The sequence below is a fragment of the Tiliqua scincoides genome, chromosome 5 (assembly GCF_035046505.1).
Source record: "Tiliqua scincoides isolate rTilSci1 chromosome 5, rTilSci1.hap2, whole genome shotgun sequence".
Classification (NCBI taxonomy): domain Eukaryota; kingdom Metazoa; phylum Chordata; class Lepidosauria; order Squamata; family Scincidae; genus Tiliqua; species Tiliqua scincoides.
In genome coordinates, this window is record NC_089825.1 from 2,751,950 (window position 1) to 2,779,944 (window position 27,995).

Consider the following 27,995-nt stretch of genomic DNA (forward strand, 5'->3'; position numbering starts at 1 on the left):
TCCAGACTTTCTTTTGCCTGGGAAAGAAGCCGCTGCTGCAATGGACTTGCTGGACAACACCACCATCCTCCTGCTCTTCAGCCTCTGCTGCCTGCTCTTGCTGGCCATACAGAGGAAGGGAACCAAGAACAAGAACGTCCCCCCTGGTCCAACACCGCTGCCATTCATAGGGAACCTCTTGCAACTGAACTTTAAGAACTTGGCGGGAAGCCTGAAGAAGGTAAGTCCTGAGGATTCTGTTCATTCCGGACCAGGGCTGTTCTTAGGAGTTGTGGAGCTCAACTGGGAACGTATTTTGCAGGGCCCAGGTTCACAGTCAAGGTCTGCAGAATCTTAGAGGTAGAAATAAAATTGTTTATAGACTTATGTCTATAATATGCCAAATTTGTATATTTGTCCTTTTAACTTTTTCACATAAATATTTTTTTGCCCTGTTCTATAATTATCATATTACTGTAGATCAGGGGTGTCCAAAGTTTTTGGCAGGAGGGCCACATCATCTCTCTGACACTGTGTCGGGGGCCGGGGAAATAAAGGATTAATTTACATTTAAAATTTGAATAAATTTACATAAGTTTACATAAATGAATATATTAAAGGAACTTATATGAATGAATGAAGGTCTTGCAATAGCTCAATACCTATAAGAGGCCTTGCAAAAAGCAAGGCTGGTCTTTCCTTTGCTGCCACTGCTGCATCACAGATGTGAAAGAGCAAGCAGTGAAGGGAGCTCTCATCCCACAGCTCACTCAAGAGGTCAAACAGTCGCCCTCACACTGAGAGACGTTGTGTTGAGCCAGTGTGGGCTTCAACAAATCTCCGGAGGGCCAGAGGCTCATTGGAGACCTTGAGGGCCGCAAGTGGCCCCCGGGCCGGGGTTTGGGCACCCCTGCTGTAGATACTGGCCTATAAGGTGAGAAATTTCTGCCAATAAATCAAGCTTAAATCATCTCTGCACCTTGACTGCAAGGTCAGGCTGTTCAGGCAAGTCCTGGCACTGGGAGAAGCAAGAGGACAATGCAGAGATAATTAGAGGGTTGTCAGTCTCCACAGCAACCCCTCCAGGGCAAGCTGCAGCCAAAGTTAATCTTTTATTCTCCTCCTGAGAAAACAAGTAAGAAGCCAGGGCTCAAACTTCCATTTGAATCAAGCAAGCCCATTCTCTTTGCCAGTCTGCAGCCTCGATCCATTTTGTAAGTGTTTGGCAGAGGTCTAGTTTTTTAAACTCCAGGATGTGATCCTCGTTTCCATTTGAAACAAAGTTCAAGGCTACAATTCAGTTTCCCCATTACTTAAGAATAACACCCATGGAAAGCAATAGGGGTCTACTTCTGAGTAAATAGGGTTGCAACTATATGTAGCTGTGCTTGCTCATGCTCATTCCTTGTTATTTGTCTTTCCACTGTGAATTGAATTGCATACTGCCAATAATTGGTATTGGCAACCTTCAGTCTCGAAAGACTCTGGTATCGCGCTCTGAAAGGTGGTTCTGGCACAGCGTCTAGTGTGGCTGAAAAGGCCAATTCGGGAGTGACAATCCCTTCCACACTGGGAGCAAGTGCAGTCTGTCCCTGGTCTGTCTCCCTGGCTGTGGGCCTTCCTTCTTTGCCTCTTAGCCTCAGACTGTTGGCCAAGTGTCTCTTCAAACTGGGAAAGGCCATGCTGCACAGCCTGCCTCCAAGCGGGCCGCTCAGAGGCCAGGGTTTCCCACTTGTTGAGGTCCACTCCTAAGGCCTTCAGATCCCTCTTGCAGATGTCCTTGTATCGCAGCTGTGGTCTACCTGTAGGGCGCTTTCCTTGCACGAGTTCACCATAGAGGACATAAGAACATAAGAACATAAGAACAGCCCCACTGGATCAGGCCATAGGCCCATCTAGTCCAGCTTCCTGTATCTCACAGCGGCCCACCAAATGCCCCAGGGAGCACACCAGATAACAAGAGACCTCATCCTGGTGCTCTCCCCTACATCTGGCATTCTGACTTAACCCATTCCTAAAATCAGGAGGTTGCGCATACACATCATGGCTTGTACCCCATAATGGATTTTTCCTCCAGAAACTCGTCCAATCCCCTTTTAAAGGCGTCTAGGCTAGACGCCAGCACCACATCCTGTGGCAAGGAGTTCCACAGACCGACCACGCGCTGAGTAAAGAAATATTTTCTTTTGTCTGTCCTAACCCGCCCAACACTCAATTTTAGTGGATGTCCCCTGGTTCTGGTATTATGTGAGAGTGTAAAGAGCATCTCCCTATCCACTCTGTCCATCCCCTGCATCCTTTGGGATCCGGCCATCATCCATTCTCACGACATGACCCAGCCAACGCAGGCGTCTATGTCTCAGCAGTGCATACGTGCTAGGGATTCCAGCACGTTCCAGGACTGTCTTGTTTGGAACTTTGTCCTGCCAGGTGATGCCGAGAATGCGTCGGAGCAGCGCATGTGGAAAGCGTTCAGTTTCCTCTCCTGTTGTCCGCTCCGCTCCCAATAATAATAATAATAATAATAATAATAATAATAATAATAATAATAAACTTTATTTATATCCCGCCCTTCTCCCTAAAAGGGACCCAGGGCGGCTTACAACATGTTAAAAACAGATTAAAAACATAATTTAACCAACAGATAAAAACATATTAAAAACACATTAACAGATACCATAAAACAGTAGTCAGATAAAAAGAGCATAAAGCAGCAGATCATAGAGGAATCAGGCCTGTAAAAAATACTAAAAGATGTTAAAAAGGCCATGAACTCAGAAGGCTTAATAACAATAACAATAACAATAACAATAATAAACTTTATTTATATAAAATGAACTTTATATATAAACTTTATATATATAAAGACTAGTGAGCACAATGCAATACACAGAGGAAAAACGTATGCAGAGGCAGCTGTTTATGCAAGAACCATAAAAGAACATCTCTATGATGTAGCAGGGAGGATTGGGCTTGGTGAGTCCAATCGCCTTACAAATCAGCCACTGTGTTTTCAAGTCCACACCTTGCTATTTCTCCACACATTTTTTTCCAACCCAATCTCAAACGCTGAAAAGCACCAATTTTGGAGATTCTGCTTCATACCTCCAAACTGAGCTAAGTGCAAGAGAACAAGTGTTCAACCTCCTGCCATACTCAATAACATGGCACAAGGTGCAACTTGCACAGAAGGTTAATAACTTGATTCTATGAATAATCAGGTGCACCCAAGGTCATGGAAATGAGTGAGCTCAAGCAAGCTTACATAGCCATGGGTTTGGGTTGTAAACTTCACAATACAGAGTCATCTGCCTCCTAGAGATTCTTGTTCATGTGGATGAAAAACACAGCAAGAGATTCTTGGTCATGTGGATTCAACCGAGGTAAGCTAGAGGTTGCTTTTGCCAATGACTGCTGAGGAACTTTTACAAAGCAACATTCTACGAGCAACATTCGTAATATATTGATTCACAAACATAACAAGTTTCCAAGATGAAAAGAACCAGCTAAACACCAAGACAAACAGCAATTTAATTCTCAGTGTTCAAAGTACAAAGTATATCTTTTTGGCATGGCACAGAATTAAATGTTTGAGAGTCCATTTTCAGACTTAAAAACCCATTTTCATAACTCTGAAAAGAACTTTTTAAAACTAGCACCTGCTGTTAACAGTGATTTTTTAATTAAACATGACATTAGTTATTGTCACTTTAGAACACCAAGTGCTGCTCAGTAAACTTCTCAAACTGACAGCAACATCCTGACTTCCAGCAATTAAATTGGCTGCTGCTTAGTTTTTATTTTGTTTTAACCATCCTCCTTGCATTTGGTTTGATCCTCCTCAATATTCACTGATAAAACAAGCACACTACAGTAATCCTGATAAGATTCTTGGAACTGTGTCACTGTTATGGTCTGTTTTAGATTGTGAAAAGTACCTTGGGTCTGTGCTCTCTCCTATATACAATAAGGAAGTAAAATGAAGCTTAAGCTTTCACTTTGAACTAACCAAAGGTTCCCATTCTGTCTGGGATCAGGGACTGTGGCTTATTCAAACAATCGTTGGTTAAAATACATTAGGACCAAACCACGGGTTGATATCCTAATATGTTAACTAGTCATAGTTTGAACCACTATTCCCAGAGATTGAACCTGCCAGATGACTGGAACTCAAAAAAGAAAGTGAAAATTTTTCACCTTTTTGTGTGAGAAAATAGGAGTGCACGTGACAAAAGTTCATATAGGCTTGTTTTTTGAATGACAAGCGCTATTATACCCAGATCAGTCCACTGGGCAAAATAAACAGGGTTTTTTTCCACATAGGAACACAAGTTGCATATCTCCCTCAATGCTCAGTGAAGATTCCCCTTCCACCCCTTATACTAGCACATATTAGCACTGCTGAAACTAATGCCCAAAAAGAAGATATTTTACTACTTGATATGACATCATGCCTAAAAGAAAAGTAGTGTGCAAACAATTAAACCTGAAAAACCGTACCTGAAGCTTACAATTTTATACTGACAGGCAACAAGAAAAATTTTTTTGTTTGTTTCCAGTGACGAACGTATTACGAGATATAACCTACATTAAACCCATTTCTGCCCGGTCCACAAGTGTACACATTTGGTCCCTGTTGCGTACAAACAACACTGGGCAGAAATGGTTTACAGTTTTGCATCTCTTTTCTCCCTCCCTGCCAACAAAACCTTTTGCTTGTGTATTTATACCCTGCTTTTCCCAAGGCAAATGCCCATGGCAGCTTACAGAGTTTCATTAAAAAGACTAAAATTTACAAAAAATAAATGGACACAATGTCGTTTGTTATATGTAGAGCCTCTGACTTAACGCACCAGGCAACCTAAAGAAAGATTTGATTAATGGTTCTACTGGTATGTTGTTTACAGTGCGCTTACTCTGACAGTGTTTACAAAAAGGTTGTGAAGACCAGAATTCAAAAAGTTAAAGAATAAAAATGTATCTTATGATCTTTTACATAAATTAGAGACTGTACAGTTCTTAGGTAACGATTACTGGTAGGTGTTTTTTCAGGATCTGGTCTTGGATAAAATCAGGCAAAACTATAGTCAGACGTCCCCCTAAGTTTAACCTCCGACTTACCCAAGGGTTATAGAAAGTTCCATTTGGGGGGGGGGGCCCTGCCCTCGACATATCTGTGAGATCAACTTAAACTCTAGTACAGTGTTTCTCAAACTGTGGGTCGGGACCCACTAAGTGGGTCCTGAGCCAATTTCAGGTGGGTCCCCATTCTTTTCAATATTTTATTTTTAAAATATCAGACTTGATGCTACCATGGTATGTGACTGCATTTGGGGAAATGTTACAGACCTGTACTTTTAACAGGCTAATATGTATATTCTTTTAACGATAGCCAATGGGACTTACTCCTGTGTAAGTGTGGGTAGGATGGCAGCCTAGGATTGTTAAAATTTTTCCTGCTTGATGATTTCACTTCCGGTCATGACATCACTTCCGGTGGGTCCTGACAGATTCTCATTCTAAAAAGTGGGTCCTGGTGCTAAATGTGTGAGAATCACTGCTCTAGTATCTACAATATTTAATCCAAGTACAGTAACCAAATTTCAAATATAAACAGTACAGGCATGCCCGCTTATCCACAGGGGTTCTGTTCTGGAACACCCCACCCCCATAGATAGCTGAAACAGGATATGTGCGAACGTCCCAGCAGTCCAGGGGGCCACTTCCCCCTGTCAGAGGGGCTTCTGAGCTCAGCAGAGTCAAGGATGTCCATCCCTGGCCTCTGCCAAGCTCAGACTGAGTTCTGAAGCGGGGAAAAAACACGACTTCCAGTTTCTCAGAGAAACCGGAAGTGAAGTTTTTAATGCCTTATAAGACATTAAGAGGCCTGGGAAAGCCCTCCAGGGAAACCCTCTCAAGGGGGAGTGTGGGGAGCATGTGCTTGGGGGCCCCCCAGATCTAATCAGCAAATAAGTGAATCCACATATATGGGATCTGCAGATATGGGGGGCCCCTATATAAATAAACACTACAGAGAGCACAATTCTACCTGAGTCTTTGGCTGGTACGACGGCCTCTACACTGGCTGAGGGTATTGCGAATGTCCATAAGTTATGTTCCTGACACCCAGAGAGCAAGCAGTGCCAGTGGGTAGGCCTGTGCCAACCTGCCAACTCTGCATCCGGCAGAAGTGAGAGTTGCACCGGGCACTGAAGGGACGTGGGAGGCGAGGAGGGGGCATTTCTGGGCAGAGGCAGAATGGGGGGTGGATCAGGCCCAGGAAGAGGGCAGGATCAATGGAGTGGCCTCCACCATAGCCTAACCTCCTTCCCAGACCTGGCAGAAATAGCTGGTGCAGATCCGAGTAGCCCCATAGGGCAGCCCAGGGTGTTACTCAGGGTAATGGGAAAAATATCCCCTCACCCCAAGGAGACCTCCAGCCTGCTCCTGAACTGTGCTTGATACGGCGGAGACCATGCAGCCAGCGGCACCAGCACAGTTTAGGATTGAACTGCCCCTTTTTAAGAATTCACAACTGATATTGTGGCTGTTCTCTACGAAACCTGCAGTATGGTGCGTGTTGCAGTGTGTTGTGTGTATTTAACAAGACTAGATTACTCCAGTGTGGGGGACGCTTAGGCCTGGGACCCAAGTGGGAGCGACTGGTCCAATGGGCTTTAAGCCAGCCCTGCCCATCACCCCATGTTCACTTCACTAGATATAGCCCCATAACAGTCCTTCTTGCTATAGTAATCAGATGTCTCCTGCTGGGTTTTTACCCTCTCTTACTCAGTACCACGCCCCCCCTGTTCTTTTAAAAAAAAAATAAAATTACTAAGCATTCCCCCCTAAACATGCCACTGCTGTTGGGCAGCCTACTTTGGGATGTGACGCAATCCACTTCAGGATCCCAGCCTCCCAGGTGGGACCCTTCGCACGGCCAGCCATCACCCTGCCTGCGTCCCTCGTCAGCTAGTGCTTTCTCTGCTTGACTGAGCCCCCCGGCAGTGCTCTTCCTCCTCTGACTGTGCTGCTGTCGTGCCTTTTCTATCTCTGCAGATGAGTGAAAAATATGGGCCAGTGTTCACGGTGCATTTTGGTTCGGAGCCAGTGGTCGTTCTTCATGGTTATGAGACAGTGAAAGAAGCTCTGGTCGAGCGTGGAGATCAGTTCGTCCACCGAGGAAGCTTGCCCTTAGTGGATAAGACCAACAAAGGACTTGGTATGGTCCACCTGAGAAAAAGAGGCTCCGTTAGACCTCAGCAGGACAGGCAGTGTGGTGTAGTGGGTGGGGTGCCAGCTTTTATTCAGGAAGACTTGGTTTAATCTCTGCTCGACAGAGATTAGTACTCAGTACTAGGCTATTTGTGTCCTGGATTATTGTGTCCCGGTCAAATGTGTCCTGGTCATTGGGGTCCCTGGACATTCATGTCCAGTTCTTTTGTGTCCCAGTCATTTGCGTCCCACTATAACTGGGCAACAATCCCCATGTTATATTTAACCCAGCCCTAACCCTAACCTCACCTTGCATTTTAAAAAAGAAAAAGTACATCTAATATAAATATGCATACATTTGGGACATAAAGTCCAGGACACACAAAAACTGGGCGCAAATGTCCAGGGATGCCTTTGGCCAGGACACAGCTGTCCAAGACACAATGGTCTTGCACTGAAAAACTCACGGGGGGACATTGGTCCAGTCACAGACTGACCTATCTCACCAGTTTGTCAGGAGGATGGAAGGTGGGAATCAGGCCTGCTGCCCTGAGTGCCAGAGTGACTGGTGGCATGAAAATGTAATGCTACACCACCCACTCCCAACCAGCGATTCCAAACTGCATGTTGTATTCAGAAGCATCCCAGCTGTCCTGTCTGCAGAGATCCAGGGTGACCTTCCCTGGCAATTCATTTGCTTGCTGCTGTCAGTCTCCCCCTACTCAGGAGGTATCTGCAGCAGAGTTTTGGGTGAAATCCAGTGCTCAGATTAGAGGCGGCCCAAGCACACTCAGCTGCTGCCTGAACATAAGAACATCAGAACAGCCCCGCTGGATCAGGCCACAGGCCCATCTAGTCCAGCTTCCTGTATCTCACAGCGGCCCACCAAATGCCCAGGGAGCACACCAGATAACAAGAGACCTGCAAGGCTTCCTGGGAATTGTAGTTAAGAACATAAGAACAGCCCCACTGGATCAAGCCATAGGCCCATCTAGTCCAGCTTCCTGTATTTCACAGTGCCCACCAAATGCCCCAGGGAGCACACAAGACAGCAAGAGACCTACATCCTGGTGCCCTCCCTTGCAATGGCATTCTGACATAGCCCATTTCTAAAATCAGGAGGTTGCGCACACACATCATGGCTTGTAACCCATAATGGATTTTTCCTCCAGAAACTTGTCCAATCCCCTTTTAAAGGTTTCCAGGCCAGATGCTGTCACTACATCCTGTGGCAAGGAGTTCCATAGACCAACCACACACTGAATAAAGAAATATTTTCTTTTGTCTGTTCTAACTCTCCCAGCACTCAATTTTAGTGGATGTCCCCTGGTTCTGGTGTTATGTGAGAGTGTAAAGAGCATCTCCCTATCCACTCTGTCCATCCCCTGCATAATTTTGTATGTCTCAATCATGTCCCCCCTCAGGCGTCTCTTTTCTAGGCTGAAGAGGCCCAAACGCCGTAGCTTTTCCTCATAAGGAAGGTGCCCCAGCCCAGTAATCATCTTTGCTGCTCTCTTTTGCACCTTTTCCATTTCCACTATGTCCTTTTTGAGATGTGGTGACCAGAACTGGACACAATACTCCAGGTGTGGCCTTACCATAGATTTCTACAACGGCATTATAATATTAACTGTTTTGTTCTCAATACCTTTTCTAATGATCCCAAGCATAGAATTGGCCTTCTTTACTGCCGCTGCGCATTGGGTCGACACTTTCATCAACCTGTCCACCATCACCCCAAGATCTCTCTCCTGATCTGTCACAGACAACTCAGAACCCATCAGCCTATATGTGAAGTTTTGATTTTTTGCCCCAATGCGCATGACTTTACACTTACTTACATTGAAACACATCTGCCAATTTGCTGCCAATTCTGCCAGTTTGGAGAGATCCTTCTGGAGCTCCTCACAATCGCTTCTGGTCTTCACCACTCGGAAAAGCTTGGTGTTGTCTGCAAACTTTGCAACCTCACTGCTCAACCCTGTCTCCAGGTCATTTATGAAGAGGTTGAAGAGCACCGGTCCCAGAACAGATCCTTGGGGCACACCGCTTTTCACCTCTCTCCATTGTGAAAATTGCCCATTCACACCCACTCTCTGTTTCCTGGTTTTCAACCAGGTCTCAATCCAGGAGAGGACCTGCCCTCTAATTCCCTGACTGTGTTTTCAGTAACCTTTGGTGAGGGACCGTGTCGAACGCCTTCTGAAAGTCCAGATATATAATGCCCACGGGTTCTCCCGCATCCACAGGCCTGTTGACCTTTTCAAAGAATTCTATAAGGTTCGTGAGGCAAGACTTACCCTTACAGAAACCATGCTGACTCTCTCTCAGCAAGGCCTGTTCGTCTATGTGTTTTGAGATTCTATCTTTGATGAGGCATTCCACCATCTTACCCGGTATGGATGTTAGGCTGACCGGCCTATAGTTTCCCAGGTCCCCCCTCTTTCCCTTTTTAAAGATAGGCGTGACATTTGCTATCCTCCAATCCTCTGGCACCGTGGCCGTTGCATACCTTAGTCAAGAGATCAGCAACTTCATTCTTCAATTCCTTAATAACTCTTGGGTGGATGCCATCAGGGTCCGGTGACTTATTGATCTTTAACTCATCAATGAGGTCTGAAACATCTTCTCTTTTAACCTCTATCTGACTTAATTCCTTGGTCAGGAGGGGTCGTTCGGGCAGCGGTATCTGCCTGAGGTCTTCTGTCGTGAAGACAGATGCAAAGAACTCATTTAATTTCTCTACCATCTCTAAGTCTCCTTTTATCTCCCCTTTCCCTCCCTCACCATCCTGAGGGCCAATTGCTTCTCTGGCGGGTTTCCTGCTTCTAACATATTTGAAGAAGCTTTTAATATTCCGCTTAATGCTGCTGGCCATGCGTTCCTCATAGTCTCTCTTGGCCTCCCGTATCACCTTCTTACATTTCTTTTGCCACAGTTTATGTTCCTTTTCTTTCTCCTCATTAGGGCAAGACTTCAATTTATGAAGGAAGCTTCCTTGCCCTTTACGGCCTCTCTAACTTGGCTAGTTAGCCATGCGGGCACCCTCCTGGACTTAGTTGAGCCCTTCTTCCTTTGCGGTATACACTTCTGCTGGGTCTCTATTACTGTTGATTTGAGCAACCTCCTTGCTCTCTGTAGAGACTGGACTCTTTTTACCTTCCCTTTCAACCTCCTTCTAACCAGCCTCCTCATTTAAGGGAAGTCCGCTCTTTGGAAATCAAGGGTTTTTGTGAGATATTTGCCCAATTTTCTTCCCCTGACGTGCATGTCAAAATGGACCGCAGCATGATCACTGTTCCTCAATGGCTCAGTAACATTTACATCTCTAACCAGGTCCTGAGTACCACACAATATTAAATCCAGAGTCACCTGTCCTCTGGTGGGCTCCTTGACTAGCTACTCTAAGGCACAGTCATTTAACATGTCAAGAAAACCGGTCTCCTTTTTGTGACCAGAACACAAATTGCCCCATTCTATATTAGGATAATTGAAGTCCCCCATGATTACAACCCTGTCCCTCCTTGTCACCTCCCTGATCTGTCTCCTCATTTCAAGGTCCCCTTCTGGTTTCTCGTCTGGAGGATGATAGTACACCCCCAGTATTACTCCTCAGGCCTGGTAATTTAACCGACAGAGATTCTATGGTGGATTCGGACCCGCCTTCAATCTCTACTTTGCTGGATTCTATCCCTTCCTTAACATAAACGGCCACCCCACCTCCAACACGCCCCTCCCTGTCCCTCCTGTAGAGTTTATAGCCCAGGATTGTGGTATCCCACTGATTCTCCGCATTCCACCAGGTTTCCATTATGCCCACTATGTCAATGTTTTCCCTTGTCAACAGACATTCCAGTTCTCCCATCATTGCTCAGAGACTTCGGGCATTTGCATTAAAGCATTTGTACATGGAATGCCCTAGGATTGGCTGCTTATTCGCTCCTTTGTCCGTGCATCCTCTCACTGTGCCAAACCGTCTATCACATTGCATCACGCTACCATTCCCAATTTCTTCTCCTACTCTGCCTTTGTCTTGTTGTTCTCTAACCTTCCCATCCTCGTCCCATAGGGATGAGGAGTCCCAAACCGGATGCCCCTCGGCTCCTGTCGGCCTTCCCCCAGGGATCAGTTTAAAAGCTGCTCTGCCACCTCTTTAATGTTATGCGCCAGCAGCCTGATTCCATTCTGGTTCAAGTGAAGCCCGTTCCTCTTGTACAGGCCCTGCTTGTCCCAAAACGTTCCCCAGTGCCTAACGAATCTAAACTCCACTTCCCTACTCCACCATCTCATCCACACATTGAGACCCCTGATCTCCGCCTGCCTAGCTGACCCTGCACGTGGAACAGGTAGCACTTCCGAGATCGCTACCTATGAGGTCCTGGCTTTCAGCTTCCTACCTAATAGCCTAAATTTGGCCTTCAGGACCTCCCGGCTACACTTGCCCACATCGTTGGTGCTGACATGCCCCACAACAGCTATCTCCTACCCAGCACTATCTACCAGCCTATCTAGATGAGAAGCAATGTCCGCAACCTTCGCACCAGACAGGCAAGTCGCCATGCGTTCCTCACATCCGTCACAAACCCCCCTCTCTATGTTTCTAATAATTGAATCCCCCACTACAAGAAACCCCTGACTCCCTCCCGCCGAGGAGTATCCTGAGTGCGTTCAGATATGGGCCCGTCCCCTGGAGAAGGGCTCCCCCCTAGGGGATTGTTTCCCTCCTCTCCAGGATGACGTCCTCCAGCCCCGAGACTTCCCACCCGGGCAGCTGAGGAGCTTCACACCTGAGGTTGGGACGAAGCCTGATCATCCCCAGAAGTCTTCCCATGGTCCTTCTCTGCCTGCCTGTGCTTCTCCAGGTCGGCCACCAAGGCCTCAAGGGAGCAAACGCGTTCCCTGAGTCCCTGGAGCTCCTTGCACCGAGGACACACCCATGACATGCCCCAGAGGCATATAGCCATACATGTGGCACTATGCTAAATTGCCCTGGCTGAGTGGGAACAGGCCCTTCCTAGGTTCTTACCCACCTCCTTCAGTTCTCTGAGGCTGGACTGTTTTTTAACCTCCAGCTGGTTTTTTATTTGAGTTTAAACTGCACTGGTTTAAGAGTTTTTTGGCTTGGCAGAACTTACACACTAAGGTTTAAATCCTGTTTAGCCCTGCTAAAATCCTGCTTTTATTAAGTGTGCACCTTTATTTTATTTATTTATTTATTTATTTATTTATTTATTTATTTATTTATTGCTCTCACCTAGATCCTGTGTCCTAATTTACTGAACCTTTAGATTATGTTCTAACTTAGATTAAGTTTAACTTGGGTTAAGTATAGGGTTAATTTAAACCAAGTAGAAAAACTTGCTTTCCACTTTATCCTCCTCTGTTTTATTTATTTTTCCAAGTGCCTGTACCTTGGGCTCTTACTCACAAGTAGGACTCTGCTCCTGCTCAGAGTAGACCTCTGTACACACGTATTTATTTTTATTGCCCTCACCTAGCTCTTGTGCCCCAACTTGCTGAACCTTAGAATCCCTCCCTCAGGTTAGATTAGGTGCTAACTTAGGTAAAGCTTAGGTAAAGCTAAGCTAAAGGTAAAGCTAAATTTCAGTGTTGATCTAAGGTTGATTTAAGGTTAGAAGACAAAGAGTTAGAAAGAGTACACCTACCTTCTCCTTCTCTTCCTCCTCTCCTCTTCACAACTCAGAGAGTCTTCCCTCTCCTTCGCCAAAACTCAGAGGTCCACTTGCCTTCCCCTTCTCCTCACACAGATGCTAAACTCACAGTGCCTTACCTGGCACTTTGTTCCCGAGGCACTTGGTTTCCCAGTGGCCACGCGCGCTTCTGCAGAGGGGATTTTCATAGGCTACAGACAGAGCTTGCCTGTCATATACTACAGACAGAGCCGTGATTTAGCTGGCATTAGTTGTGCATTAGTAGCTGGCAAGTTGCTCATTTCATTATGGACCCCCTGCCCAAACTCCCCTTCCTAACGAAATATTCAACACAGTACTCTCTGCCTGTGTGGGGGAGCAGAGAAACTCAGCCACTGCTCTACCTGTGCCCTTCAGGACATGCCTTGAGTTCCCTGCCACATGCTGGTTGTCATGGCAGATGTTCCGGTGGGTCAGCCTGTCCATGACACAGACTGAAATGCTTGTGCCGCACACTTGATCGGGGGGGAGTGGCAAACTCTGGGGTGTGCTGCCCCCACATCTGCCTGCCAGCCCCCTTCTGCCCATTGCCCACTGTGTCGCTTCAGTCAGCTTGCCAATCTTCCTCCCCCTCACCGAAAGCAAATGGGATCATAACTGGGGCAGTGGCAGACTACCTCTTCCTCCAGCAGACTGAAGGAAGGCATAAAGGCTGCAGTGCTATGCACACTTACCTGGGAGTAAGCCCCACTGAATTCAACAGGAGTTACTTCAGAGTGGTCATGCAAAGGATTGTGCCGTACAGCTGCTGCCACTGCATGCCACTCCACGGGTGGAATACGTCCTCCAGGGCTATTTGCTGGCTAACCAACTAACGATGAAAGTCCAAGTCCATCATGTCATCTGAATGGCCTCTGTCACACTCACCTGTGGTGATGCTCTCACAGAGCACTCTAGAAAGTTAGTGAGGCAGGACTTCCAACTGTCCTTCAGTAAGGCTGCTCTTCTAGATACTTTGTAATACCTTTATGTTATGCTTCCCCCAATGTACCTGGACCAGATGTTAAGCTGGCTGGCCTGCAATTTCCTGGATGCCCTCTGAATTCTCCTTCAAACATCAGTGTTACATTGGCTGCCTTCCAGGCCTCTGGCACAGAGGGCGATTGAAAGGAACATTTCCCCTACGTGCCCTTAAGGCCTCTTGAGTAGCTGCCGCCTGGAGCCTGAGATTTACTAGTCTTTAACATGCCAGTATGCTCCAGGCCTGGTGCCAGCCTGTTCACACACACACACAGGTCGGGAATGGGGAAATGTCTGTATTTTGCAAGAGGAGACTTTGGTCCTGCTTTCAGCCTTTGTGGCTGACCAAGACTCTCCCACAGCAGAATGTTTCTGTTGCTGTGTAAACAGCTTTCACCTGCTCTGTTTGAATTGATTCCCCATGTCACGTGGCAGGCCCCCATGGCAGTTCAGCACTTCCCCACTGGCCGGCAGCATGGGTGACCCCACCAACTGGCACAGGAAGCCCATTCAGACAGAGACCCCCAAACATATGGTAATAATATATGGTGGCAGTTGTGCCCATAAGAACTGGTCTGAGAACAGGACATTTTTCTGTTCACAGCACACTAACCTCTATGGTCTTCTCTTTGCCTCTTGTGATGTCACTTCCAGCTTCCAGGAGACTCGTCCAGGTTTCAAAAAACCCAGAAGAGTTTTTCAGCAATTTCCAACCACTGTGCTTCACACTCCCGCAACACTTATGCGGACCTTTTGCAACACGCCAGTGTGCACATTGGTTGAAAATCACTGGTCTGGTGTCCTCTGAAAACAGCAACAGGCATGTGGACTGAGGCAATCCCATTGACATTCTTGGTCTTTCATAAAGCTTTTGAGCAAAGCAAACCTCACCAAAGGTTCTTGAGTAAACTTAGCAGTTGTGTAACACAAGGACAGATCCTTTGATGGACTGTTCGCTGGTTACAGGAAACAGATAATAGAAATACATGGGAAATTTTCACAGTAGAGGGAAGTAAGAAGTGGGAATTCCCCCAAGGGTCAATCTTGGGATTGGTGCTTTTTAACTTGTTAATAAAGGATCAGGCATTAGGGAAATACAGTGAAGTGCCCAACTTTGCGGTTGACGCCAAACTATTCAAACTATTTTACTATCTGGTAAAAACCAAAGCAGGTTGTGAAGCACACCAAAGGAACTCTCTGCACTAGGGGAATGGGCAGCCAAATAACACAAATGTGGCTCAAAGTCAGTGCTGCAGATGTGGCAATGGCCACAGCTGGTGGGCCATTGTTGGCAACAGGATGCTAAACTACTTGGTCCCCCTGTTGGCCAGTCCCAATAGGTCTCTTCTTATGTCCTTAAGCTGCCACCACATGCTTGAGCACCTTGCCCAAAAATGGAAGTTTGAAGACTGGCCCAACACACTGTGTGTGTGTGTGTGTGTGTGTGTGTGTGTGTGTGTGTGTGTGAAAGATAGTTTCTTCAGGTTCAGGGCCCAGGGACAAAGTCCTGCATTTTGCCCCCACAGTGCTCCTGCCTTTCCCATGATGCAATCATTGTGCAATCATTGCCACCAGTACTGACAGTTCAAGAGCTGACCTGACCAGGTGGGCTTTTTTTGGGCATAGGCCAATGTCTGGCCCTAACACCACCCTGTGTGGGTGTTTCAGTAGTGAGGACTATACATAAAATATTTGTGGACAGTAAAGAAATCAGGATCTGAGTAATAACCAATAAAAATGCCCTTTTCAGACACAGACTCTGTGTTGACGGGGTGGGGGGTTGGGGAGGGAGGGAGGGAGAGACGGGACAGAGAGACGAGACAGGATGGCTTAGCAAGTTAATCAACCAGGGGAGGGGTGGCAGGCATGACCCAGTGTTCCCTGCTGCGCATTGAGTCTTTTTGGATTCTAGACATTCAAAAAGGAGTTCACTTCTGCCCTTGTGAATGCAATCACAGTTCGCATGCATTAATGGATGGAATTGGAATGCACACTCAGTTAATGTATGTAATGTGTATACTACACTGCAGTAGTGTAGCAAGAAGGAGAGCAGTGAGGTAAGTACTGCAGATGCCATGTACGCGGGTGCCATGTAAGCAGCCCCTCCCAGTCACCGCTGGAGACAATCCAGGCAGCAACGGCAATGCACTGGAGACACATTTCCAGTGCATTGTCATCACTGCCTGGAATGGCTCCAACGGCGAGTGGGAGGGGCCACATACATGACACACTGCAGTGCCTGCAGTACTTACCACACTGCCCCCCCTGGCTATGCTACTGGCTCAGTGGCATTTCCGCAAGGCAGCTCTGCAATCATTCTGTGTTCCCTCCCTGTCTCCTGCAGGCATCCTCATGTCCAGTGGAGAGCGCTGGGTGCAACTCCGTCGTTTTTCTCTCGCAACCTTGAGGAACTTTGGAATGGGGAAGAAAAGTATTGAGGAGCAAATTCAAGAGGAGGCCACACACCTGATGAAGGAACTCAGGGCCAAAAAAGGTTGGTGGATGATGACGCACATGTCCTGTTTCTCTGGAGTCTAGCAGGCAAAATCTTCAGGCGTCTATGGACAAAAGAAATTTGCACAGAAATAAAATTTCCTTCCCTGCACAAGGAGCAATAGAGAGCCAATAATTCTGAACATTTAGCCTTCTGCTGTACTTGAGACCTTTGTTACTTTGCCTCAGTAATCCTTCCAGCAACCTGGAAGGTAGTCCAGCATTTTGGAGGATTTTATGAAGCTGCTTTCAGCTGAGTCACACCATTGATTCTTCTGGCTTCACCAATGTGCTCACTGGCATGTGCTGACCTGAAGATGTCAGATGGGAGTCTCTCCCAGCCTTATCTGGAAAGACTGCCGTGGGTTGAGCCATGGAGTTAGCCGCCCCCCCTTTCTATGACCAACAGCTGCATGAACCAGCACTCCACTCTGTTTTTCCCCCCCTAAATGACACCCTTCTGGGCACACTGAGTCGGTCTAAGGAATCACCCTGTCACCCCTGCCATTCTGTGGAGAGCCCTGCCGCATGTGGAATAGATTGCTTTTGCTAAGATGTGGATTAAAGATTTCCTGACTGTCTGGTATCGCCAGAGAACAATGGGCCAAAATCTTAGTGGCTCCCTGCTGAGTTCAGTTCACACTTGACCAAGGGACCAGCCCCTCCATCCAACTTTGAAGTGGGAAATTTGAGGGTCCATTAAATTTCAAACCAGGATGAAGAAGAACTCTGGTACTGTTCAGGCAGGATGGGGTTAATTCCTAAGCAAAGCTCTGGTGCCAGGAAAGGATGTTGAACTGTAAGTTAACACTTGCCATTGGGGAAGAAATTGTTTTAATTTCTTTTGTACTTTTTCTCTGATCTCAAGTATGGAATTTGGTCGTGTGCCTTCTGTTTCTACCTGGTTTCCTTTTCCCCTTTTGATTCCAATATCCCCTTTCCTTGATCAGCACTCATTCCCCCCTTCCCCTCATACCAGTAAGACAGTGGGATGTCAGCTCACAGCTGAGAATGAAGATTTGTAGAATGTAAGAGTCAGATTTCTACCATGTTGCTTGTGGTAGTGAAAAGCGTACCAGATGCATGTGTAACACAGCACGTGAATAGGTGTTGATGTGGTCTAAGAGTGAGGAGAACGTGAGTCTTGGTCCCTCTCAGCTCCCCCATAGGGATTGCCACACACCATCAAGGTCAAGGTTGGTGTGCCTGTGTTTTGGGTACAGCTTGGTTGTAACTGTGTTGATTCAGAATTCAAACATCATAAAATGTCTAGATTTTAAATGCATTTCTGAGTACTGTTTATTTTGACTGAGCAATAAATCTTTTAATCATTCAGAGACTTCCTTGTTGAGGAAAGATCAGTGCATTATCACGAGGGTGGTTCTGTCCAGGGAGCCCTCTTGCAAGCCTGTTATCCTGGGCTGCGGCAGCAGATTCAATCTACCAGGACTTTGCCCCGGTCAGCTGTGTGTCCAAACAAGGGGAAGAGAGGGGAAGTGGAAGGGAGTGAGCGCTAAGCACTAGACACTACTGCCCTGGGTCGGCATGCAGTTGCTGGCAGCCCCTGGGTCGGCATGCAGTTGCTGGCAGCCCCTCTCTCGACCCTGACAAAACCTATGGAGTGTGGACCTATGGAGTGTGGACCTATGGAGTATGGACAAAACCCTGACAAAACCTATGGACAAAACCTACAAAATTATGCAGGGGATGGACAGAGTGGATAGGGAGATGCTCTTTACACTCTCACATAATACCAGAACCAGGGGACATCCACTAAAATTGAGTGTTGGGCGGGTTAGGACAGACAAAAGAAAATATTTCTTTACTCAGCGCGTGGTCGGTCTGTGGAACTCCTTGCCACAGGATGTGGTGCTGGCGTCTAGCCTAGACGCCTTTAAAAGGGGATTGGACAAGTTTCTGGAGGAAAAATCCATTATGGGGTACAAGCCATGATGTGTATGCGCAACCTCCTGATTTTAGAAATGGGTTAAGTCAGAATGCCAGATGTAGGGGAGAGCACCAGGATGACGTCTCTTGTTATCTGGTGTGCTCCCTGGGGCATTTGGTGGGCCGCTGTGAGATACAGGAAGCTGGACTAGATGGGCCTATGGCCTGATCCAGTGGGGCTGTTCTTATGTTCTTATGTTCTTATGTGTGATGGAGCTTAGCCCCCTGCAATTGTGCCTTGGCATGCATCCTTGTCTTCTCCCCAGCAGGTCAGAGGAAGGCTGGGAGGGCTGAGGCACACAGCTACTTGCCTAAGGCCACCAGGCTCAGTCAACTCGTGAACTGGAGACTTGGCTGCTCACTCATAACCACAAAATTATCCTGAGTCAGTGGAGACCCGCCTTTGGCAAGCAGCCAGGCAGGTCAGCCCCTATTGTGTGTCACATTCTCTTGGCAGGGCAGCCCTTCGACCCCGCCAGCCTGCTCAGCTGTGCCTCCTGCAACGTGATCAGTCACATCCTCCTTGGAGAAAGGTTCAGTTACCAGGACCAGGAGTACCTTGAGGTCCTTCACATGCTTACCGAAAGCTTCAGGCTGGAGAATTCTGTTGCAGGGCAGGTGAGCATCTCAGAAAGCAGAAAAGAGATGAAACAAAGTGGTCATGTGCTGACAGGTGCAGGTGGTTCAAGGTTATGAATCCTGAAAGTGCATTGAGTGTTGGGATTCTCTCCATGCAGATGAGGATCAATGGAAAGGAAGGACAACAAAGCTGCTCTTTCTGTGGCTGATGAATTTGCTGAACTTTTTGCCAACTTTTCATTGGAAAAAATCATAGTGCAATTGCAAACAATGCAATTAATTAATTAATCAGCGCCAAATTAATTAAATAATCAGCGCCAGCCATAGAGAAAATTGGGAAAGACTTAAAAAAAATTTAAGCTACTTCTGACAAGCCACAGACAAGGAGGCTATCACGTCCCTTGAAGGATGGGATTTCACAGCTGTGGGTGCACCACTGAGAAGCGCCCTCTCCTGGTGCCCGCCTAACATACCCTTGGCAATGGTGGCAGGCAAGGCAGCAGGGGTCCCAGTGGCAGATCTCAAAGGCCCACATGGTGGTCCTCAAAGTAACCTGGCTCCAGATTTTAAAGGTCCTTAAAAGCCAAAAACTGTCCTTTGAACTGGGCCCAGGAGCAAATTGGCAGCAAGGTGCTCCTTTCTCCCTTGGTTTGGGTCTTGTTTTGCACGTTGTTTGTTTGGGTGACTGCAAGGGGCCTGGCTGATGGCTTGATGACAAGTTCCTGACATGTGTCCATCACCACTGCCCCAACGGGCTCAGGGCCACCACCTCCTTTAACAGGAGGCTTGTTAAGTCCCAGGCTGAAACTAGAGTTGGCAACAGGAGAGCCGATTCTGCTTAATAACCGCAGCAGGAAGCCCTAAATCTGCTAGAGAACTCAGGCCTGGAGGAGAAGACTTTAATTCTTCCCCCAGCTATGTTCATGATCTAATCATACACCTCCTACAGCTTCTATTGGTACATTTTGGAGAAAAAGTGGATTCCAGGAAATGGGGGCTTACTTTAGGAAAGCCTCCCCCAGTGCTGTTGTCCCAGTTGGATTCAGGCCCTCCTGCAGCTGTGGGAGCCAATCACTCAAGGCCACATCTGACTGCAGAGTTGTTTTGCCCCTGAGTTGCTGCCGGAGATCCTTTTTAAGGCTCTCCTGTGCAGAGCCAGGTGGGTTAAGCGAGGGTTCATTGGTGAAGTTTCCATTTAGCCTCAGAAAGTTCAAACCCTTTCAGTTTGGCAGATGGCTGAGAAGTGTTGCTAAAATATTTCTTGCTAGTGGAACACAGCAGCAGCTTTTGAGGACCTCACAGAGCCTGCTGGGCAGAGGTTGTTTTAGGGCTCATGTAACCTGACTTTGGGCCCACTTGATCACTATCTGCTGGTACATAAACAGGGAGTGCTAAACACCCTTTATGAGTCTGGCACTTTCAAAGGAAACCAACTCTGTCAAGCATCATGGGACTTCCTACTAGCCTGAGAATTAGAGGGCAAACCCAACAAGATGGATAGGCAAATATATGGTGATGGGATTGTGCGTAAGGTGTGTGGAAAAATATATTTTCCAGTGGCACAGGCTGGTTTAACTATTCTTATTAATGTGGATACAATGTTCCCCCCCCCCAAGAATTCCCTATCACTTATAAGCCACCCCACTCCCTCTTTCTAGCTCTATGGCCTCTTCCCCAGCATCATGGAGTACTTGCCTGGATCTCACCAAACCTACTTCAAAAACCTGTTCGCCATTCAAGCCTTTGTGGCCAAGAAGGTGAAAGAGCACGAGAGAAACGTGGATCCCAATGCCCCTCGGGACTTTGTGGATGCCTTCCTCCTCAAAATGGAGCAGGTATGAAACAGAGGAGCACAAAGGAGGCGAAGGAACCCCCAGTTCCAGACTTGTCAGGGAAGCCAGAGGGCTGGCTGGGGCATAGCACCTAGGAGTTAGCATTTGGCATGCATCTTCCTGCTTTACTAGGCAAATGGGGGGGGGGGGAACAGGTGATAGAGATACTGCCACCATCTAAGACCAGGGAGCATGGTCTTAGATGCATGATAGATAGACTCTGCCTTGGAAAAGCTTCACTTCCAGAGGAACAGAGAGCCCCGAATCGTGGAGATTTCCCATACAACCCAACAGTGAACAGTTATGAAATGGGACAGTTGGAGAGGCATGACGATCCCATTCCCCCAAGTGAAATTGGACCAGGCAGGAAAAACAACAAAAACATAAGGACTTTGTTTAAAGGGGTCACAAGACTTTCAAACTACCTGGGAGATTGTTGCTGGTGATAAAGACATGGCATTTTGTCTCACTTCATCCTTAAACGGGGGAGATGCAAGGCCCTGGGGTGCAACAAAGACACTGAAGTAGGACTTGCTGTAGGCTCCAACTGTGCGATCATCCTTCAGCAGTCTGCTAGCCTCATAAGAATATGCAGATACACAGAAGATGTTCTCTCTGTTTCCAGGAAAGGTCCAACGCAAAGACTGAATTCACCAGAGAGAACTTGAACATGACTGTCTATGACTTATTCATTGCTGGGACAGAAACCACCAGCATCACCCTGAGATACATCCTCATGGTCCTGACCGAATACCCGGCGGTACAAGGTATAGCAATGGTAGCAGTTGTGTGTTGCCTTTTGCTTTTGTAGTGCATACTGAACAACACTCCAACCTTATGTATCCCGATGCAGATGTTTGCTGAGTTAGCCTGTCGCCATCACTCTTCTGCCAGCCCTCTGCCATATGTTCCACAGGTAGGATGTGCAGAGAGACCACCGGCCCAACTGGTGTCTCCATAGGAAACAAAGTCAACTTACTAAAGTTCCCAGACCCTTGCTGAGAGTGGTTCACGCCTAGTCTTTGGGCCAAGTCAACCCTCCTGACCTGGCATCTGGAATATTTAAACTAACCTGTCAGAGCTCAGGGGAGGGTATCCACCCCAAATAGGCACGAGAGGATTCCAGACAGGTCAGGAAAAAAAGAAACTGTCCAGCAGGGACAGGGTTACTCAGTAAGCAAATCTGCAAGTTAAAAGTATTCCATTATTTCATTTCATCCAAAAATGAAAAAGATGGATTGGGCCAAGGTTGTCAGCGTCCCAGCCAAGGCTCCACCTTGCATGTCTAGTGGCCCGATCCTAGAGAGGGCCTGTAGCAGCAGCTCCCCGATCCACTGCCATAAGGCCTTTAAACGTAAGTGTAAATGTCACAGTGCCGTTGTGTGCATTGAAGCCACCAGCCCAAACAGCTGAAGGTTCTGCACACCTGCCAGAGACAGACTCAGCCTGCACTGGAACAGGTAAGGTGCCGGCAGGGGCAAGCTATGGGTGGTTTGGGGGGGTGGATCTCAGAGGCAGCAGTGCACGCTGGGATCCTACCCCCGTTTTCCAAGCCCAACACCCCCCCCCTCCGCCTCTCCTCAGGCTTATGCCAGCAAAATAGCTGGCACAAGTCCAAGGAAACCCATTGATGACCAGGTAGCCTATGGAGAGGTAAGTAAAAAATACGCCTCCAGGTCGTCTGGTTCCCCCCTCCACCACCAGCATAGCAAGCGCCAGACACTCTGGCAATGCACAGCATTACATAAAATGGTCGGGGACAGATTGGGCTGCAAAAGTCACATTGCCCAGTGATCAAGTATAACATGGAGCCAAGGAAAGGAGAGAAGGGCCAAAGATCAGGGACAGGCAGAGCCAGCCCATCCATGAGGCCGAATGGTAGCAGCTTGGCAGGGGGCACCCACCTCCGTCTGCTCCCCTGTCTTCACTGCTCTTTGGACTGGAATAGGAATAGGAAGAGGAGGGTGGAGTGGAATAGTGGAGGACAGGAGCCTGGTGGGCTAGCACCCTGGAGCATCAGAATCAGGGGATGGGATGTCTCCAGGTAAGGGCAGAAGTATCTGGCATGCTGCCTTGGGCACCGGCAAGGGGGGGGTGACGACTTGGGGCCAGCCCTGGAGACAGAGCATCGACTTTACTCGCAGAATGTCCCCATCACCAGTTAAAAGGAGCTAAGGAAGCAACACGACGAGAAACATCCTTCTCTGCCCGAGACCCTGCAGATCTGCTGCTGCCAGCCAGAGGGGACAATTTCAGGATAGGAGGGCTCATGCTGGGCCGAGGAGAGAGGGATGAAGGGGGTGATTTGTGCCCAGGTTCAGGGTCAGAAAGGGGGCCCAGGGGCCAAAAGAGGGGTCCAGAAATTTGCTGGGATCTTACATTTTCCATTCATACGCAGACTCACTGCCCACGCAGGATGCTGGGGGCATTATCGTGCGCACATGGCGATGACTACTGCCATAAGCCATACACAGCAGGCCCAGGAATGCATGATACTAATCTCCTGCAATGATTTTCTATTGTTGAAATGTTTCACAGAGACTTCGGCATGTGTTTGGTTTTCTGTATCACTGTGTCTAGCTGCAAACCCCAGGCAGGCAGGTAGACCTGAGCTCTGCATTGGAAGACTGGCAGACTTGGGCTCCAAAGACTATTCCGGCCATTGCCACTTTCCCCTGCCTGTTTTGCCCCATTCTGCCCACCCCACCGCCACCTCCCTCTCTGTTTCACCCCCTCCCTCTTTGGGAAGGGACCCAAAAGAAACTTTGTACCCCTGATAAAATTCCTCTCCGAGAACCTGGGCTGATGGTCTGACCTCATGGTTAAGGGCCTCATGGTACCAACTGATAATAGAGGCAATAGTGAAGGCTCTTGGTCCGGGGTCTGTGTGCTGAAGGTTCCAACTCAGCCCCTCCCAGCGAACCTTTGAAAACTGGGGGTGAGTCAGAACACAGGGAGTTGCCATCCTCAAAGCTTTGGCACTGTCACTTCGGCAACCAGCAGAGATCTCAAGATCTCCTGAAAAGTCAACCCTGGCATGATGTTGCTGGCTTTAAAGAAAGGAAGAGAAGGAGGCAGTACTAGAGAAGGAGGAAAAGTGCTTCTGTTGCTCAGCCTGTTGTGTGCGCTTCAATGTCCTGCCTTAACTGTCCCACTTCCAGCAAAGGTCCGCCAGGAGGTGGACCAGGTGATAGGCCAGGAGAGGCCCCCTGCCATGAAGGACCGCCCGCAGATGCCTTTTACGGAAGCCGTCCTCCACGAGGCCCAGCGATGTCTTGATCTCGTCCCCTTAGGACTCGTCCGTATGGTGAAGCAGGACACTGAAATCCAAGGTTTCGCCATACCCAAGGTACCCGAAACAGCTGACAGTGTTATGAGAGGTCAATCTCCAGGCAAAATGGCCTTGGTTTGAAGAATGGGTCATCATTAGAGCAAGGTGGGCAAGGCAGGATTTTGGACCTGAGGACAGTGGCATCGCTAGAGGTGGCGGAACCCAGAACTTCTGGCTTCTCCCAGTGAAGGAGGAGGAGGCAACTGTTGCTTTGCAATCAGGCTGCCAGATCGTGAAGCCGCAGCCACCTCCTTGTCCTCAGAGCCACCGGAACACAAGGAGGAGATTTCTTCATCAGGCAGCCCAGTCGCAAAGCTGCCTCCTTCCCACTGGCGCCTCCTTCCCATGTTTCCAAAATACGAGGAGGGGGTGGCTACCAAAGCACCAGGCCGAGGGGGCAGCAGTGCAGCTTCACCATCGGGCTGCCCCCCTTCTTTATTATTCCCATTGAGCCTCCAAAGGGGGAGGCAGCAGGCGGCAGCCAGATTGCAAAGCCATTGAAACCTGAAGAGGCAGTGCTGGTGCTGCTGGTGCTGCTGCTTCTCCTACCAGTGCCATCTTGGCTGGGCCTCATGCAGCGCCCCCTTCTGGTCTGGTGAAGACTGACAAATGATCCTACCTCTCCTTCTCTTCTCTTCTCTTCTTCTATGTCATCCTCTGCGCAAAATTTAAATTGTGATTTCCCTGGGGCAGAGGCTTTGCTAGGGTTTGAATCATCCAGTAAGAGAACTCATTGCGTCACCCCCAGGATGGACCTCCTCCCTACCAGACCATAAAGAATAAATCACAATATCATACGCGCACCTAAATGTAGTGGCATCGCTAGGGTTGGTGTCACCCCCATAAACTTTACTTATTTATTTGAATATAGAACCGTACAGGTCACCCAACAAATCAGTAACCGAAAAAAACCAATGGCCAGCTCAATGACACCCACACAACTGAAGAAGTGTTCTGATATTAGATCTGAGACATGGAAACGAGAGTGGATTCATACAGGCGGATTACGCCTTGTCCAGACATCCAAAATCCAGGCTGTTCTGAAATCCAGACATTTCTGTCCAAGTGTGAACGTTAGAAGGTATTGTCTCGTTCCTATGTGCAGCGCAGGTGCAAGCTGTAAGTTCTGTTCTCTGCTCTGTGATGTGTAGCTGTACAGACACTGTTGAAAAATGTCAGAGGCCAGCAAACACCTGTGTGGGGAATAGTGAAACGAACAAGAGGAACTATTTTATAAAGAAAAATGCAATTTATGCAGATATTCCCAAATCCAGACAAATCTGAAATCCAGACACCTTCCTTTCCCAAGCAGTCCAGATAAGGGATAACCAACTTGTACTAACATTTTATTGGTTCCCTGCTGTGTCATAATAACACCTCATTGACTCTCAGAACAGTCAGTCTCATTGGTCAGTTTTGAGTTAAATTCGCTTTTGTTTTTTTATAAAGGCCTTGGTTTTCCTTTTCTGGTTGTTTAGCTATAACTTTTGATAGAATACAAGTATTTCAGTACGATTTGTCCCATAGCATTCCACACTAAAATACATGTTGAATGATGGTAGTATTCAAACGTACCAAGATTTTCACAATTTTGGTCAGTAATGGTGTCACACACACACACACACACCTCACCCTGAGTGCGTCACCTGGTGTGGTCAGCACCCGTAATGATGGCTACTCTCTGGCACATTATAAATATATACATCCGTATATATTTAGATTTGTGTCCCAAAGAGCAGATGCGGAGAGAAACTTGCAGAGGCAACGCCCTCTGTGCCCATCCAAAATCCACTCAGCAGGGTCAGGGGATAGGACTACGCAGAAGGCTGCAGAATTAAGGAGGGGATCCGTGGAAATCACCTAACTTGCTCTTAGGAAATGTCTTTTGTTCATGGAAGAGAAACTTGGGGCACAAGCTTGGGACACCCCAGTCAGCCCAGATGGTGGTCTAGCAGAGGGGAGTCCTCAGAGGAATGACAGGAGAGTGGTGGCCATGTGTCTGGCCAGGGGAATAAGTGTCATGTGTGAGCAGCTTCCGTTGAGTGGCCTGAGGCTTTGTGCCAGTCGCAGGTGAGGACCACTGGAAGAAGAGAGGGGGAAAACAGTGCCACGGCCACTCCCTCCTGGCCCACCTGCTTACGAAGGCGGCTAGTTGACCAAGGCATTCCAGAACCTGGCCCCACCGGTGGCTTAGCTAGAGAGGGTGCCAAGCACTGAGTTTTGCAAGCACCTGAACGCACTGTGCAAGCAGCCCCTCCCCCTTCCCTTTGGAGCCATTCCAGGATGTGGCAGCAAAATGAAGGCACACACACCGGTACCACCTCCTTCCTCCATACTGCGCTGTTTGAAATAGACAGGAGGAGCAGAGTGTGCTGGGAACTCCCGGCGTGCTCCATTCATTCTGTCTCACTGAAGCAGGGCAGCATGAAGAGAAGAGCTGGTGCTGTGGCTTCAGGTAAAAGGGCATAACCGGGTCTTGCCCAGGCAAGTGTGTGAAGTCAACACGCTTCAGAAAGTCCTTTAGCCAAATCCTGACTGTTTAAGGGTGCAATCCTACCCAGTGCTGGAACAGGCAAGCCAAGAGGCTTGCGCTGTATCCAGTACAGGATAAGGGCCTAAGGCGGCTCAACCAGAGGCAAGGGGAAACTTTTCCTCTTACCCCTGGGTAAGGCGCCCTGGCCCCAATGGGTCTCCTCGGACTTGCGTCGTCTACTGAGGTGGCCCAAATCCGAGGAGACCGGAGTGACTTGAAGCCGCTCCGCTGTGCCAGGGAACAGGGGTTGGGATCCGGCCCCACCTCCCACTCCCCACCCGCCTGCCCACCCCCGGGGCTGCCCACTCCCCAGGCCCTCCCCCCGCCCAGGAATGCCTCCCTTTCGCCTCACTTCCACCCACCCCAGAGCCTTCTGTCTGCCAGCCAGGTGGACGCAAGGCTCACGGAGTAAGCCACCACGGAGCCTGGATTCAGCCTCCGTGTGTCGGTGCACCTTTGTGCGCTGACACAGCTTACTCCCAAGGAGGTGCTTTACAGCACATTTGCGACCCTCCTGGGCTGGCACAAGGGACTTGCGCCGGCCCAACTCATTCTCAGGATTGCACCTAACTTACTTTTCACTCATTCACTGTTCCATTGCTATCTTCGCTGCTTTCTCACACAGGGAACTTCCATCTTTACTGTCCTGAGTTCTGCACTGCATGACCATGGACAGTTCAAGAATCCATACCAGTTTGACCCAGAACATTTCTTGGACGAGAACGGAGCCTTCAAGAAGAATGGGGCGGACATGCCCTTCTCTGCAGGTAGGAATGGACAATCCCCTTGGTGAAGGACTTGAGGAGGGCCCCTGCTTGGTCTTTCCATCCAGTCCACACCTTGCTTCCCACGGTGTCCAACCAGGTGAGTCCTGGCCCTCTCACACTGTTGCCCCCCCCCCCGCAACTGGAATTCAGCTGTCATGACTGCCCGTGATAGAGGTCTTCCTCCATGACTTGGCTCATCCCTTTTTCAAGCCATCAAAGTAGTGGTCAGCACCACCTCTCATTCAGCAACTGCCAAGCACGAATTATGCACTTTCCCCCTTTCTAACCTGAATCACCTGCAGATTGGTCCCCCATGACTCTAAGTCTTAGTTAATTGCGGGGGGGGAGATTAAGTGAGCATCGGTGTGCTCCAGGTTTTCAGGAAAGACTGTCTTTCTCCCAGCAATAACTTTTCCGTTTGCTCCAGGCAAGAGGAACTGTGTCGGTGAGGGCTTGGCCCGAATGGAGCTGTTCTTATATTTGACCACCATCCTGCAGAGCTTCTACCTCAAACGCCCACCAGGAGTCACCAAGATTGATGTCACACCAGCTCTCAGTGGCATTGGGAACATCCCACCTCCAGTCCTGCTCTGTCTCTCCCCACGCTAAGCAGCTCCTTCTCTCGCCGCTTGCTGTCCCAGAAGGGCC

General features: G+C 48.3%; 1 protein-coding gene across 1 annotated transcript; it reads left to right on the forward strand.

Annotated features, from left to right (window-relative positions):
* The first annotated feature begins 40 nt into the window (after nucleotides 1-40).
* Nucleotides 41-27,956, forward strand: LOC136651765 (cytochrome P450 2C23-like). Its single transcript, XM_066628430.1, has 9 exons — nucleotides 41-220; nucleotides 7,039-7,201; nucleotides 16,210-16,359; nucleotides 18,763-18,923; nucleotides 20,543-20,719; nucleotides 21,342-21,483; nucleotides 23,878-24,065; nucleotides 27,206-27,347; nucleotides 27,775-27,956. The coding sequence occupies exons 1-9, from the start codon at nucleotides 41-43 to the stop codon at nucleotides 27,954-27,956; spliced, it is 1,485 nt and encodes a 494-aa protein (XP_066484527.1).
* Nucleotides 27,957-27,995: the final 39 nt, after the last annotated feature.

What these genes read in the sequence shown, in the direction of transcription:
- LOC136651765 (XM_066628430.1), top strand. Translation starts at nt 41, where the DNA reads ATGGACTTGCTGGACAACACCACCATCCTCCTGCTCTTCAGCCTCTGC. An exon ending in AGAATTCTGTTGCAGGGCAG is followed by an intron (nt 18,924 to 20,542) that starts GTGAGCATCTCA and finishes CCCTCTTTCTAG; the next exon opens with CTCTATGGCCTCTTCCCCAG. An exon ending in CGAATACCCGGCGGTACAAG is followed by an intron (nt 21,484 to 23,877) that starts GTATAGCAATGG and finishes TCCCACTTCCAG; the next exon opens with CAAAGGTCCGCCAGGAGGTG.